Genomic DNA, 16,401 nt, shown 5'->3' with positions numbered 1-16,401 from the left:
CAAATACAATATACTGTAATGTCTAAAACAGTTATGCCTGACCTTGTAAAAATACAACCCTGCTAGATAAGTCTATTGTTCTAGAACTGGTAGAGTGAAAAGTAATATTCTTTTACTAAAATTGAACTAAGAATACAAAGACCTTATCCTTGTTTAGAAAAACCCTTTGAAATTCAAGGCATAAGCAATAGTGATGGGTTAGAAAATAATCATAATGATTTACAACATACATTCTTTTTTGATTATATGTTTGGAGAACTCTGGAAAGATTAATATTTGTCTTGCTGTGATAGGTTAACTTTGAGGAGGGTAAATTTGATGTCAGAACTTACCTGCATTTTGAGACCTTCGTTTTATTTCAGTGGAACCATGACACGAGTGTGCCCTGCACACCCGGCCTTACCCTTCTGAGCTGCCCGGCACGTAGACAGAACAGTTCATGTTACGTGCTTGTAAGGCACAATTTGACTAATTCCAAATCCAGAACTCCAGGATGTGTATTTAAAAAAACAAAAAACCAAAAGCAAACAAACAAAAAAATCCCCAAACTCACAGCTGTTCCATTTTCACTCAGACAGTTGTCTCTTTCTCAGTGTGCTTGCGTTTGGCGGACGGCACGATGATGGCTTGGCACAACCTCCGCTCGTTTGTGCACTCTTAATCCCACGACAGGCATCAGCGTTCTGGAGCAGAAACAGTCCCAAACAATCAGTGCCTGTTTTTTGTTTTGTTTTGTTTTGTTTTCATTTTCTGTCTCAGAATCGAAGAGACGTGGCGACTGTGGCAGAAGTTTCTGGATGATTATTCTCGTTTTGAAGATTGGCTCAAGATTTCAGAGAGGACAGCTGCCTTCCCCAGCTCTTCCGGGGTGCTCTATACAGTTGCCAAGGAGGAACTAAAGAAATTTGAGGTGACTTATCATTCCAAATATTTGATCCTTATTTTACTATGAGCATATCCAGTTAGTGGTTCGTGTCTCAAGACACAAACTGTTCATCTGCGTGGTATCTGTTCAGACAGTTGGGTGGTGACTTGCGGTGGTCTTTATTACCGCTTGACAGGTAGGCAAAAAAAGGGGGAAAAGAGGTTTTTATGTTAAGAGTCTCAAGAATCACAAACAAAGTCATACTGGCAAGAAATTCTATTACAAATCACAAATCATGATTCATCAAAAAAAGATCTTCGCATTTTTTTTTCATTTCATAGTCCTTTACTATCAGATATCTGAGATGAAAATATGATGTTTCATACTAGGAAAATCTCTCTTCCAAATTTATTTTCTTGATTTTCATTTTATCTAATTAGAGAGCAGGTATATATATATATATATTTTTTTAAATCATTGATACAGTAGAGTTGACTCCAAAATTAAATAAAACACTTTAATCATAAGCCACTTCTAATTAATAATGAAAAGCAGTGCCATTCTTGGGTCCGCAGGACTTTTCCGTTACAGAGACAAAAATAGCAGCAGTATAACCATATTCGCAGAGGATCTGCCCAGTAACTGCCTCTTGCCTGCCTGTGTGATCTTGCGTCCACTCTCCCCATGAGATGATACAGCCCAAGCAGCTGCCCCCCCCGTTTTCACAGAGGACCAGACATCACCTAAAGATCAGCATGTTTTAATTTGAAGTTTGTTTTCCATCAGTTCCCACTGGCAGGTGGATATGTACCCATAGATACCGACGGCAAAGTCCTGATGCACGTACCTTACCAAAAGCATTCTTGGTTACTAATTCTGCCGCAAGCTCCCTGAGAAGCTTAAAAGTTAAATTAAAAATCCAGCCAAATCCAGCCGAATTTATTTTTCCCTTGTAATGTCAGTTTACCTGGCATTTCCTGAGGCCTTTAGAGTAAATATGAAGTTTGGTTTCTGTGCTTGTGGGATTTAAAAATCAGAGTTTTAGATGAGCAGCTATAGGAATCTTAAAAAATAAAAATAAAAAAGCCCCAATACTTATGTAAAATAAATAAGAGTTAGTCGGTGGTCTTATGGGCTTATGCATAATATGGGCTTATGCCATAATTATACCACCAAATTCCAGGAAAATAATTTCGTATCTAAAATGTTTTCCCATAGAAAATTTCTGGTGAAAAGCCACAGTGGTCGTACAGTCAAGTTCAAGTCGTCCTGGTGTGAGCTAGAGCCAGGGAGGCATTCATGTACTCTGTCTCGCCACACTCTGCTTCGTAAAGGTTAAACCTTCTATAATTGGCTTATACTACAAAGCAGATTATGCTTGGTTGTTTTTGATGCTATTTTAGACTCTCAGATTTTATGGCAAAAGTTAGCCATATGGTTAGCTTCTATAATAAATGATTTTATCATTTATCTTTTAATGTTCTTTCTTAAGAGAAAAATAAATTTCATAATAAAAAAATGTTGTTTGAGGACAGTCTTTTCCTGTTCAAATGCATGACAGTTTGGGATGGATCTGTGTACCCCTGTGGGGTGCCTACCGTCACTCCAGTGGGAAAACACATTCTATGAATCCCGGTAATGGCAAAAGCTGAACTTTTCTTATTGCTTTCTTTTCTGGGGAAGTAATTTAAATTGTTTCATAGACTAGGAGGTTAGACTTACTAAGACAAAGTCTCTTAAAGCAGCTCTCAGAAGGAAAGCCATATCAGAGGCACAGATGTGGTAGCAAGTAAACAGTGTATGAATGAAAGGAAGCGGAATTTTGTGATTTAGATGAGTACAGATCACTTGACTGTCCAGTTTTCTGCCCAATGTCAAGATCAATGTCAGTCATAAATCATACACATGAATTTGGAAAAAAAAAAAAACATTTTATTTTGGTCAAATGATTCTTACGGTAGGACTGTGTTACACTGCAGAGAGAAAGAAGAAAGAGTATTCTACTTCAAAAATTCCAAAATGGGGGTGCCTGGGTGGCTCAGTGGGTTAAAGCCTCTGCCTTCGGCTCAGGTCATGATCCCAGAGTCATGATCCCAGAGTCCTGGGATCGAGCCCCGCATCGGGCTCTCAGCTCAGCAGGGAGCCTGCTTCCCTTCCTCTCTCTGCCTGCCTCTCTGCCTACCTGTGATCTCTGTCTATCAAATAAATAAATAAAATCTTTAAAAAAAAATTCCAAAATGTACATAGGGTAACCTTAAAAATAAATAGACACAAGTGGATTGGACTATGTTTTAATCATTTAAAAACTAACTTTTCATCATTAAAAGTGATGGTGTAGTTATGAAATTTGCCCAAGATATGTGAACTGGGCCAGGAAAGGAGTACAATTGTTAGCACATGGTAGAAATAAGTGATTGTAAAAGAAAATTAAATAAATAAGTAAATAAGTAGACACTACCATGTAAGCTGGTACATATCAGCTCTAAAATGTTCTTAAAAAACTGAGTAATTCATGGGAATGACAAAAAAGAAACAGAGCATGTTCCAAATTTTCCTCTATTTAAGGTTCCTTGTGTTTTACTCAACTGATTTTCTTAAAAGCTAATAAAAACTTGCCTTCAGACATCTTCTGCAAAAAGTGGGCTTAATTATTTTAACGGACATCAGAATTAAAGATGTGTCTGGGTTTTTAGGAGGTTACATCTTTCACAGATGGAGCATTCTTTTGCGGATATCTTTTCTCTGTGTTGACATCAGAGATTTCTGAACCTTTCAGACGCACATTTCAGCACACATAGATATCTGGGTAATCCGTTTTTTTCACATGAGAATTTTTTCCGGAATGTTCAGTATTTTAAAAGCTGTAACATAGGAACATGTATACATCATACATATATATGTGTTTGTATATATACGTATATTGTTTTTCCTATTTACCAATTTCTTTCGTATTTTTGTTCGCTCTACGCCCTGTCCTTAAGCCACACTGATCCTGTTATTCTGCTTTAATAAGGGGAAATAAAGTCTCTTTAGAAATTGTCCTTTCCCTCTCACTGCAGGATGAGGCCGGGTGCCCTTGCTGAGAGCCCTTCACTGACCCCCTCACTGACATGCTTCTCTGCGGTCCTAGGCTTTCCAGCGACAGGTGCACGAGAGCCTGACCCAGCTGGAGCTGATCAACAAGCAGTACCGTCGCCTGGCCAGAGAGAACCGCACCGATTCCTCCTGCAGCCTAAAGCAGATGGTTCACGAAGGCAACCAGCGATGGGACAACCTGCAAAAACGTGTCACCTCCATCTTGCGCAGACTCAAGGTCTTTATCATGCCTCCCCTGTCGCTTAGAGACCCAGAGGGCCATTCGAACATATTAAGACGTAATCTCAGTGATTCTGTAAGGTTGGGATGGTGAGAGTGGTTTGTATGGTAGTTTGTATGGTGAAGGATTACAGGGTTCTCATTGCTCGTTGAGAAGGTGACTTTCCAGAAGAACATCGCAGTTGGCAGTGTCATCTCCATATGCACGACGTGGACTTCAGTTTTTTATCATTTTCTTTTCACGTCCAGCATTTCATTGGCCAGCGTGAGGAGTTTGAGACCGCGCGGGACAGCATTCTGGTGTGGCTGACGGAGATGGATCTACAGCTCACGAATATCGAGCATTTTTCGGAGTGTGACGTTCAAGCTAAAATAAAGCAACTCAAGGTAAGATAGTAGAGATTTTTCAAATTAGGAAGAAGATGCGAAGAGGAAGGGATTTATAGATCCTTTTGTAAAGAACATAGTAAAGAACTCTTTTTTTTTTTTACTTTTTTAAAAATTTTTATTTTTTGCAATAGTTTTATTTATATAAACTATTTTTGTTTTAATATTTCAACTGGATATATTTAATGTGAAGTATACATTATTAATTCTTCTCCACTAATATTAGCTCGCCTATACTGCTGTACAAGATATAATACAAATATTCTAAATTACAATGTATTAATACACTAATACATTAATTTTGAGTTTTATAAGCAAGTGTTTGTTGCCTGATAGAGAACACTTTTTTCCTTGCTTTCACAAAGTACCCAATAGGTTTCTGAATTTTTTAAAGTTTATAATAATGTTATGGGATAGGAAATATTTCTGTTATCGATCTGTTATACAATAAAAGCCACAGAGAGGTTAATTTGTTTGATCAAAGTCACAGAGCTAAAACTTCTTCAGTAACTGTATGAGTGCATTTCCAAGTTCAATTATTCCATTATTCCACTCTTCATTTATTTCAATAAGTTTTACTTTGCAAAAATACAGTATGCTGATGGAATCATATCAAATCCATGGATTTGTAATTTTAAAATTATTACAAGCTTGTGAATGACTGCAGGGAATTCATCTGATGAATATTATGGAACTATTTATGTATTAGACACTTTTATACTTTGTAAGTTTGAAAAATAAAATATAAGGCTACCTGGCTATTACTTTTTCCAGGAGAAAATCTCATCTAAATCATTTGTTCAATAGAATCTGCACATACAATTTCCCAATTTTCTGTATTTTATTAAATTGAACTAGTTGGAAATTAAAATTTTGAATTATTACAAAAAAAACCTAGGATTTTCTATTACAAAAAAACCCCCAGTCATTTAAAGTAATAAATAATCAAGTAATTTAATGGAAAGGGCGATTATGAAAAATAATTTTTTTCATTTTAACATTCCAGCTGCCACTAAAATTATTAAGCTAAAATAGTTGAGTTTTATTTTAATTAGGTTAAGGATTTGTTTATAATTATGTTTGATTATAACATAAATATTCTTAGCAGGCCTATTTCATATGAATTAAACTCTAATTGGCTTCAAGTCGTTTTCAAAAGAATCTGAATTAGTTGATGCTGATCAATGTGTATATATTCTTTTTTTATATACTTTTTAAAAATTTAATTTAATTCTTTTGTGCATGTTCCAAACTTCACTGTCTATGCCCCACACCCAGTGCTCCATGCCGTACATGTCCTCCTTCATACCCGACACCAGGCTCGCCCAACTCTTGAAAAAAATTAGTTCTTGATTGAAAAAAAATTCAGAAAATACAAAATATATTAAAAATGAAATAAAGAACATTACCCAGAAATAACTACCATTAGTCTATATAGTTTTAGTTATTAACTTCATTGCCAGGGTATTAGGAATCTTTTTTTGGGGGGTGTTGTTTTTGTTTTCATTTTCCTGCTTTGTTTGTAACACCTTCAAATAGTTTGACCTCCACGTTCCAACTTGTTCGTGTTAGGGTTTCATTCCACATATTCTCCATCCTTAGATGCCAAGTTAATTTTTAAATATATTTGATATGTTTCACCCACAGTTCAAACACAGTGGCTAATTAAAAATTTAAATAGGAGTGATACGCGTTAGATATGAGGAGTCCCTGGAAAGGAGAGTGTTTTAACAACCTCAGTATCACGCAAGGATAAATACTCAGGATGAAAAAAATCATAGATTCTCAGAGATTTTCAGGATGAAAAACAAAATGGTAAAATAACAAACCGTGAGAGTGTACCCGACCCCACCCCCACTGACTCTTGGGAGTCTGAGTCCTTTGGCAGACAAATGGGAAACAAACAGGAAATTTCTAACAAGTGGTAGCTGAATCTTTTCTTTTTAGACTCTGGCGAAGTCGCAGAACTCCCTACCGTGTTCCCTTCCCCCCAGCAGCCTTTTCATTCATGAATAATTGCAACTGTCCCAGAGTTTATTCTTTTTTTTTTTTTTTAAAGATTTTATTTATTTATTTGACAGAGAGAGATCACAAGTAGGCAGAGAGGCAGGCAGAGAGAGAGGAGGAAGCAGGCTCCCTGCTGAGCAGAGAGCCCGATGCGGGACTCAATCCCAGGACCCTGAGATCATGACCTGAGCCGAAGGCAGCAGCTTAACCCACTGAGCCACCCAGGCGCCCCCCAGAGTTTATTCTTGTATTGAATTAAAATTTACCCCCGAAATCTGACGCCACCAGCTTACCTCTTTTCAACTTTATAGAATGAGTCTAAATAATCCCCCAGAATTCGCTGTTTTTCACAACTTCATAATCTTTCCTGATTATGTCCTGAACCAATAAAAGAATCATCTGAGAAGAATTTGTGGCACTATCATTTGAATGGTTTCTCTTAGTCATATTTGACATATGATCAGAAAATCTAAAATTAAAGTATTTAATTAAGTCTCTAAAATAAATTTATTTCGGTGGCACTCTATTGCTTGCCATGGCTTTTCATTAGGGATAACCAGTGCTATCAACTTTATGATGGGTTTAAATGTTTTTTCCTGTGATTCTTTACCCACACTGTCTGTGGCAGTAAATTTCATTAGCCAAAGGCGCCTTTCTGGTCATGGAATTCTGACGATTCTATTTCTGAGTCCTATTCTGATTTAAAATTTTTGTGTTTGACTTCAGAAAGTAATAGCTTCTTGGCTTGTCACTGTATATGGTAAATTCAATATCCCCTGCATGGTTTTTCTAAATATATATCTTATAATTATTTATGTCACTGTGAACAATAAAAAAAAAAAATTACACGAGATTTGTGTTCCCTAGGCCTTTCAGCAGGAAATTTCACTGAACCACAATAAGATCGAGCAGATAATTGCCCAAGGAGAGCAGCTCATAGAGAAGAGCGAGCCGTTGGATGCCGCAGTCATTGAGGAGGAGCTGGACGAACTCCGACGTTATTGTCAGGAGGTCTTCGGGCGCGTGGAGAGATACCATAAGAAACTGATTCGCCTACCTGTATGTGATCTGTTTTTTGTTTGTTTTTGTTTGTTTGTTTTTCATTTTCACTAAGTCTAAAGAGAAGTAGTTGCATGGGGTTAGTTAGCACTGGACAGTGGCCAAAATCCCAGAGTCAGGAGCTCTGAGCTCTGAGCTCTGACACATGTTGGCTACGTAACCTTGGGCAAGTTACTCCCCATCTCTTGCCTTGGTGTCCTCAAATGTGACAGTGGTTTAACACTACCTGGTAGACAGGATTGCTTTGGGTATGAAACAAGTTAATACATAGGTAAAACCTTAAGGAGTACTCGGCTCACATCGTCTGTGGAAGATAAAGATGCTTCTAGAAGAAATAGGGAGACGAAAGTGAGAAATGGAAACAGTTGCTCACTTTATGAAGTTGTTTAGTTAATTTTTTTTTCATCCCCTTTCCTAACTGCTACCATAACCACACCACAAAATGTTATTAGAATATCTAGAATATTCTGTGATAAAAAAAATATTTTGCATCTGGGATATAAGGTAAAAAAAGGACCAGGTAAAGTTTTTATTAGCAATTTCCTTTTGTTTGTGAAATGTGCCATTGTGTAACTGTTGTGTTGCAGGCATGCTACTAGGCTGCCTTTATTTACATTATCTTATTTAATCTTAATTATTTGAAGTATGTTTTAATATTATTTCCATTTCAACAGGGATTAAAAACTGGAGCTTTGGTAGGTTAATTTATAAGACATTTCTAAAAGTGATCGGAGGATTCTTACTTATTTGCTGATAGAAAGTTATAAATTAGCCCCCTGAGGTAAGAATATGGCCCAGATGAGCTCGAACACTGAGACTGGGTAAAAGGCAGAACAGGAAGTGGTAAGGGCATCACCTGACCGCTGCGGTAATGGAGTTGGCTTGACTACATTTCTAGCTCCCAGATGATGAGCATGACCTCTCTGACCGGGAGCTGGAGCTGGATGACTCCGCAGCTCTCTCCGACCTCCACTGGCGTGACACCTCTGTGGACGGCGTGCTTTCCCCCCAGCCTTCCTCCAACCCCTCCCTCTCACTCGCCCAGCCCCTGCGGAGCGAGCGGTCGGGACGAGACACCCCTGCCAGTGTGGACTCCATCCCCCTGGAGTGGGACCATGACTATGATCTCAGTCGTGACCTGGAGTCTGCTGTGTCCAGAACGCTGCCCTCTGAGGACGAAGAGGGTCAGGATGATAAGGATTTCTACCTCAGGGGAGCTGTTGGCTTATCAGGTAAGAAAGAGCTCTTCCAATAGGCCAGCTTGAAAGAAAATAAAAGGGACTGCATATTGTATTTGAAATGTGTAAACGAAGCACAATCCTCTTCTTCCTTTCTCCATGAGAGTAAATTGCACATCATAGAATAATCGGGTATTAATGTGATTACCAGAGACAAAAACTGGCATGGCCATTGGTTTATCCCAAATACACTTACATTCTTACTGTGTGACAAGCACTGTGTATGTATTAAGGATACATGGTTCCTTTCGTTCTCAAAGAGCTTACAGTCTAGTGTGAAACACAGACAGATAAGTAACACCTATGTGCAGTGTTGGTGCTCAGACAGTATCGGACACAGACAGGGTGGCACAGAGACACTGCCAAGCAGTGACCAGCCAGAGCTTTGAGGAAAGGCTTTAGGGAAAAAAAGACTCTTGAGCTGAGACTCCGAGCTCACAGCAGTGGGTCAGATAGACACAGCGAAGTTCAGAGGCGGAGAGGAGAGGGTGCCCACCTAGCTTTATGATCAACCACAGAGCTTTGGTCGCGCAAAATGTGTCTGGAATGACAAGGCTGTAGCCTGCAAGACACAGCAAACAAAGAGGAGGTGGAAAGGCCAAACGAAGACCTGGTCGGACAGCAGCCTACTTGCCGTGGAAGAGGATTCTCTCCCGAAGACGCTGGAGCGCCATCGCAGATCTCTAAGGAGGACGTGACATGACCAGACATGACCAGATACCTACTTCCACCGAACCCGTCTCCGTACCGTAGGGAAGGGATGGCATGGGGGAAGGACTCTGGTGGAAACATTTTATGATCAAGGACAGAGAGGCCATGGTGTCCTGAACGAAGGAACAACGCTGGGGATGGAGAGAATGCAAGAGAACTGACAAATCCTGACAAGTCTCTTCCTTCCGTCATAGTGGATTCAACTGGGATTGAGGCACCTTTCGGACTTGGGTATCTTGGGGAAAGGTGCAGGTTGCCCGGGGCCCTGAGGACCTCAAGAGGGAGAGAAGGTTGTGGGTGCCTGTGGGCCGGGGGCAGGGCAGCGAGAAAAGGGTGCTGATTCGGTTGTGCACACCCTGAATTTGAGACAGAGTAGAATAGACCAAAGAAATACCCAGCAATAGATGCATGGTCTGGAATTCCAGAACCGGAAATGCGGATTAGGTGACAATCCACGTACACATGGTAATTGTCCCCGAGGGCAGGGAGGAAATCACCCAGGAAAAATGTATAAAGCAAAACAAGAAAGACAAAACCCCAGGAAGCACATGTAGTGAAGGGGAGGGCCGAGAAAGAGGAACATTATAAAGAAAATGAGTAAAAATAGAACAATCAGAGGCAAATCCACGGCACTTATGAATGTGTCTCACACGGTCTCCAAAAGGCTGTATCTGCTGTCTCTGGTGGTTCACATTTGGATTCCCCAGGGTAGATCACTGTCTAAAAAGAAAATGATTTCCCTCATTTCTGTTTGGTTTTTACAGTAGCACCTAATGAGCGTTTCTTGTCTAGAGCAGAGCTCTCCAGTATACAGCCGTCAGCCACACGTGACTGAACGTACTGAGCCCTGAACTGTGACCACACAAAATGGAGATTTGCTGTGTCAAATGTACTTATGTTTTACAAGTTTCAAAGCCTCAGCACAAAGAAAGAATGGAAAATAATAATAATATTTATGGTAGTTACACATCATAATTCAGATATATTGGGTTAGCAAAGTAAAGCACCGAAATTACGTTCATCTGTTTCTTGTTACTTTTTTAAGATTTTTTTTTTTTTTTTTTTTTATTTATTTGACAGAGAGAGATCACAAGCAGGCAGAGAGGCAGGCAGAGAGAGAGGAGGAAGCAGGCTCCCCACTGAGCAGAGAGCCCGATGTGGGCCTCGATCCCAGGACCCTGAGATCATGACCTTTTAAATGTGGCTCTTAGAACCTTTAAAATGACACGTGGCTCACTGTATTTCTACGAGACGGCGCTGCTCTAGAGTCCGTCTGGATTGAAATCTCAGTTCCGCCAATTACTACCTGTTGATACTGGGAGAGGTCGTTGAATTCCTCTGGATCTCCACTTTCTCGGCAATAAAATGGGAATAAGACCTCCCTGAACCCTACAGGGTTTCTTCAAAGATAAACGCGTGCTTAGAACAGTGCTTGGCTCCAGAAAGCACCCTCGGTGGGAGCTCTGACGATTTTATTTTAGGAAACCTTCGGTGCGTGTGTTCACACTCCTCTGCATATTCAAGAGCTGTCTGTCTAGAGTGACTAACTTCCTTTTTTTCCCTAGGAAGGTTATTTCCCGCCACAAGGAATCTAGCTGTCAACTTAGACTGTGCTCTTTTTGCAGATGTAATGATCCCCGAAAGTCCTGAGGCCTATGTAAAACTCACAGAAAGTGCAATCAGAAATACCTCTGGTAGGCACCAAAAGCCAAAGCGAGCCCCCCTTCCTCACCCGTAACAAGCCTCCTCTCCGAGCACACCTGCTGCCCCTCTCGCAGCTCTGTGGCACCCGCATGTTAAGGAACCACCACCTCCTCTCACTGCTGCAGTAGAAACAAAGAAACAAAACCTAAAACTATTCTGTTGATCAACACCAAGAATTAAGATTTTAGTAATCAAGTTGCAGTGAAATAACTTCTCAACTTGTTAAATGGGAATGAGTGCCATTAGGTACAGACCTCTGCTGCCCACGCACAGCAGAAAGTACTTGATGGAAGCACTAGTGTTCAGCATCTGTGCCCCGGTGCCCTGCTTCAGGGTAGCCACGCTGCCTTCATAACTTCCGGGGCTCAGGGCTCCCGCCCCACGCCCCCCAAGCCTGCACATGTGACCTCAGGCCCCCCATTCATTCTCCTCATCTCAAGGGCCACATACAAAACGAGGGGTGAGACCAGATGTGTGGCTCTAAAAAAAAATTCTAATCGACCTTAATAAGTCATACTGCATAAAATAAAGAAAGGAGAATCGAACCAATTTTGTTTCAGGTTACACTAGATTAACTACAGTTCAGCATAGTTGAGCAGTTTGGGGGCAGGTGGAGAGAATAGGGTTCAACCACAGCGATGAATACTGAATTGCAAAGGTGTTAGTTTACACTTAGTCTTTGAAGCAAAGTCGTGTTAGCGAAACAGTGACTTTCTGAGTAACCCCAGGGAGAGACCTCATCCAGGTGTATTTGGAAGCCTTTAAAAAAATAATTCATAAAGCTTACTAATACATGCTCTGCTCTCACCCTGTGTCAGCTTCACTCTGACCACCAATGTTCTTGCTCAGTTCGTTCAGAAATCCTAGCACACGCACATTTTGCACACACACACCTCACGCCTGGAAAGGCGATGAGCCGAGAGTTCTGGGCTCTGACTAAAAGCATGCTTTAAGGCAAATGCTGAAATCTTGGCTTTCTCCTGGTTTGGGTTTGGGTTTTAAACAAAAGCCAGCCCTTGGTCATTTGGCATGTCCACCCATACGTAACCCAAGCCAGTCTTAAGTGAATGACGCAGCCACGGGTGACTGTCTTCCACCGAGCACGCAGTATTCTGTTGAGATGCAGAAAGAAAACAGAGGATTGTGCCTTTTTCTGCTTGATAAGTGCCTGCAGAGGGAGTATGAGACATAACTGCCTCTTGGTTTGGGGGAGCAGAAGGCACCATGTTAGCCTTCTGGAGAGGTCCTCTACAGCTTAGAGCATGTAGATTCTCAGGGAATCTGCTGGAAGCAGACAGGACACCCAGGCTGTTAGAGCCCGCTGCAGAACCTCTTTGCAGTATCGGGCCTGGAAGCCAACCACATTCAATGATCGGTCTGGTCTTTGAACATCTAACTCACCAGCATGGTAGTACTAAATTTGCTTTGTAATGATGCACACATACACCATTCCTGTATCGCCTTAGCCGAAGTAATTTCTCTAACTGCTGCTTGACTGTCAAGCGTGTTAAAGGTTCTTGTGGTTAACACCGCAGGAGCTCCCAGTGCCTTAGAGTCACAGATCCGACAACTGGACAGAGCCTTGGATGAGAGCCGTTTTCAGATGCAGCAAACTGAAAATATTATCCGCAGCAAAACTCCCACAGGACCAGAGCTAGACTCCACCTACAGGGGCTACGTGAGTATCCTGAGCCTTGTCATTCCCGCATGTACCTGGGAATCATAGCTGTGTGACAGAGAACAGTCTGTCTGCGGCACACGGCTTTCTGAGCTATCGAAGCACCACACCGTCCTTGAACTCACACAGTTGGGTGTAGAAAACAAAGCCACACTAGCAGGTTACCTTTTGAGTAAAACTGGCCGGTGCTCAGATGCACTGACCTACTGCAGTGACCAGCCTGTTCCTTTACATGGAGACCTGAGTGAGCCCCATTTGATTGAAAGCAACAAAATGCTTTGGCTCCCAAAAGTGATTGGCTTTTTTCCAAGTTCACCTAATAATTTTGGGGCTGAGGTTATCCTTGGAACAACAGATTTAGCTGATAGATTACTAACATGAAATATACATACACACACACACACACGTGTATACATACACATATTTTTTTTCTGGGGTTTATTGGTTCACTTACTGGATTTAGGAATATTTTTATCCTCTGTTATATGTGCTTCTTCTGGAGAAAATAAATAGGACTAACAAGAAGGATTTGGGGGGAAAATGGCAAAAGATTGTACCTCTTACTAACTTCTGTTTTCGAAGTTCCTACCTAGTAAAGTATATACTAAGTTTATTTGCTCCGCTCAAGTTACTGATCAAATAATTTTTCCTGGAGAGCTACCCATTTTCCTACACATGCTTAAGCAAGAGAATGGACATTGGGGAGGGTCTGTGCTATGGTGACTGCTGTGAAATGTCTAAGACTGATGATTCACAGACCTGTACCCCTGGGACAAATAACACATATGTTAATAAAAATAAAGAAGTAAATAAATCTCTTCCATGGCTCATACTTTCTTTTCACACCCAAAAGACTGCCTAGTAAAAGGAAAGAAAAATTAATTTCCCTAAATCTAATAACTCCATTGTACTGCTTTTTGAAAGCAGGGAAGGTTTAATTGTGAGGAATTAATGCAGACATTAATATCCTCACAATTACAGAAGATTAATCAATCATGAGTTTATTTCCTGTCCAGCTGGGCCAACTTCTGTTATAGTGAAACTTCTTTTTTAAAAAATATGATAAGATTCCCAGCACTATTTATTGAAGAGATTGTCTTTTTTCCACTGGATATTTTTTCCTGCTTTGTGGGAGATTATTTGCCCATAGAGTTGAGGGTCCATATCTGGGCTCTCTACTCTGTTCCACTGGTCTGTGTGTCTGTTTTTGTGCCGGTAGCATGCTGACTTGGTGATCACAGTTTTGTAGTAAAGCTCGAAATCAGGCAACATGATGCCACCAGCTTTGTTTTTCTTTTTCAACATTTCCTTAGCAATTCGGGGTCTTTTCTGGTTCCATACAAATTTTAGGATTGTTTGTTCCAGTAATTTGAAAAATGCCAGTGGAATTTTGATCAGGATGGCATTGAAAGTATAGATGGCTCTAGGCATTTTAACAACGTTTGTTCTTCCGATCCATGAGCATGGAATGTTTTTCCATCTTTTTGTGTCTTCTTCAATTTCTGTCATGAGTGTTCTGTAGTTCCTCGAGCACAGATCCTTTACCTCTTTGGTTAGGTTTATTCCCAGGTATCTATGGTTCTTGGTGCTATAGTAAATGGTATCAATTCTCTAATTTCCCTTTCTGTAGTTTTATTGGTAGTGTCTAAGGAAACAACTGATTTCTGTGCACCGATTTTGGATCCTACCACATAACTGAATTGCTGCATGAGCTCTAGTAATTTGGTGGGGCATAAACAATGAATCTTGGAACACTGAAAAAATAAAATAAAATTTAAAATAAATAAATACATACAGACATAGAAATATTTGAACCATTGAAAAAATATATGGTAAAGTTTCATGGTGACCATGCTGACATCACTGAGATTGTACTCAGTCTCAGTCAAATATAGTCAAATTTCATAGCAGTGTGATTTGTTAAAGGCTTTGACACAGAACTTTATGGTTAGTAGAGCAGGAGTTCTTTGAATGCTGTACATGATACTAAACTTGGAAGATTTTCCTTTGATGTTAGAATTTATTCCCTTAACACCTATTAAACTTCTCTTAAATTTTCTTGTGAAATAGCTGGCTTTAATAGTACTTTCTGCTTCTAAGTATTTTAATTATTTAATGCAAAAAAATGTTCCTTTGGGATTTGTGGTGATATTATTGTTCCCACATTTCAATTTAGGGAAGAAGAAGCAACTTGCCAAGAATTATATATTATATTGCCAGCTGAAGGCTCTGAGTTTTAAATCCCAGATTGCTTTTTAGTCTGTTTTGTCTCAGAGACGTAAAAGAAATTTTGAGAGATTCTCATGCAAAACCTATTATGTGATGTGTATCTTCAAGGCATGGCCCTGCGTGTGTATGAATGTGACCTATGTTGCAGAAACATATTTTTTTAAATTAACATGTAATGTATTATTTGTCCCAGGGGTACAGGTCTGTGAATCATCAGGCTTACACATTACACAGCACTCACCACAGCACAGACCCTCCCCAGTGTCCGTAACCCAACCACCCTCTCCCTAACCCCCCCAACCCTCAGTTTGTTTCCTGAGATTAAGAGTCTCTTACAGTTTGTCTCTCTCCCAATCTCATCTTATTTCATTTTGAACTTGATTTTTTTGTTTTGTTTTGTTTTTAGCAGATTTTTTCCCCACAGAGCAGTAGAACACAGCCACTGTCCTTTTTAAGGAACTAGAAAGATATTTCCCCCCAGAAGCTCTTGCCCTTATGAAAATCTGAGAATTCTGAGCGGGGGGCCCGTTTTCTGTGTCTCTACAGATGAAGCTGCTGAGTGAGTGCAGCGGCAGTATCGACTCCGTGAGGAGACTAGAACACCAACTGAAGGAGGAAGAACAGAATTTCCCCGGCTTCGTTAACCTGAATACTACGGAAACCCAAACGGCTGGTGAGTGAGTGGAGCTCAGTCCAGGAAAGAGGGAAGTAGAAGATCCTGAAATACCTTGCTGCCCCTGTGTGACCCTGTGTGGCGCATCTCACTTTACACGAGTCTCCCCTGAGAGCTTCTCTCCATGTTCCATTGATCTCCTGGCAGAAGGGGTGGGGGGCAGCACCACCGTGTTCTCTTCTGCGACCCATTTATTTTAATGCATTCTCTGAAACATCTCTTGTCTGGCATTTTATTTTATTTTATTTTATTTTTAAAGCTTTATTGAGGAAGAGAGAGAGCGTGGGTGGGGGAAGGGGGAGAGGAAGAGGAAGAGAGAATCCCAAGCGGACTGCACACTGAGCGCAGAGCCCGAGACGGATCTCGATCTCAGAACCCTGAGATCATGACCTGAGCTGAAATCAAGAGTCAGCGTTTAACTGACTGAGCCACCCAGACTCCCCTCGTCTGGCATTTTATTTGTGTGCTTTCTGAGTTCTGTTAACCAACTGAATATTATCTTCAGGCACATTCCTGCTTATTATTTCATACAGGT

The 16,401-nt window shown here is 40.6% G+C and overlaps 1 protein-coding gene across 14 annotated transcripts in view; it reads left to right on the top strand.

Annotated features, from left to right (window-relative positions):
• Positions 1-16,401, top strand: part of SYNE1 (spectrin repeat containing nuclear envelope protein 1) — a 464,771-nt gene that overhangs the window by 429,265 nt on the left and 19,105 nt on the right. For 9 of the 14 annotated variants that reach the window (XM_059401282.1, XM_059401278.1, XM_059401277.1 and 6 more), the window contains 8 exons: positions 760-910; positions 3,996-4,178; positions 4,430-4,567; positions 7,442-7,633; positions 8,532-8,865; positions 11,208-11,276; positions 12,822-12,964; positions 15,740-15,866. In XM_059401282.1, coding sequence (XP_059257265.1) covers positions 760-910; positions 3,996-4,178; positions 4,430-4,567; positions 7,442-7,633; positions 8,532-8,865; positions 11,208-11,276; positions 12,822-12,964; positions 15,740-15,866 — 1,337 coding nt within the window. The remainder of the gene's footprint in view (positions 1-759; positions 911-3,995; positions 4,179-4,429; positions 4,568-7,441; positions 7,634-8,531; positions 8,866-11,207; positions 11,277-12,821; positions 12,965-15,739; positions 15,867-16,401) is intronic. The other 5 variants (XM_059401288.1, XM_059401281.1, XM_059401280.1 and 2 more) reach the window with 2 other exon arrangements.

Source organism: Mustela nigripes, chromosome 5 (assembly GCF_022355385.1).
Source record: "Mustela nigripes isolate SB6536 chromosome 5, MUSNIG.SB6536, whole genome shotgun sequence".
Lineage (NCBI taxonomy): Eukaryota > Metazoa > Chordata > Mammalia > Carnivora > Mustelidae > Mustela > Mustela nigripes.
The sequence above is the reverse complement of the archived record's forward strand: the minus strand, read 5'-3'. Positions and strand labels throughout refer to the sequence as shown.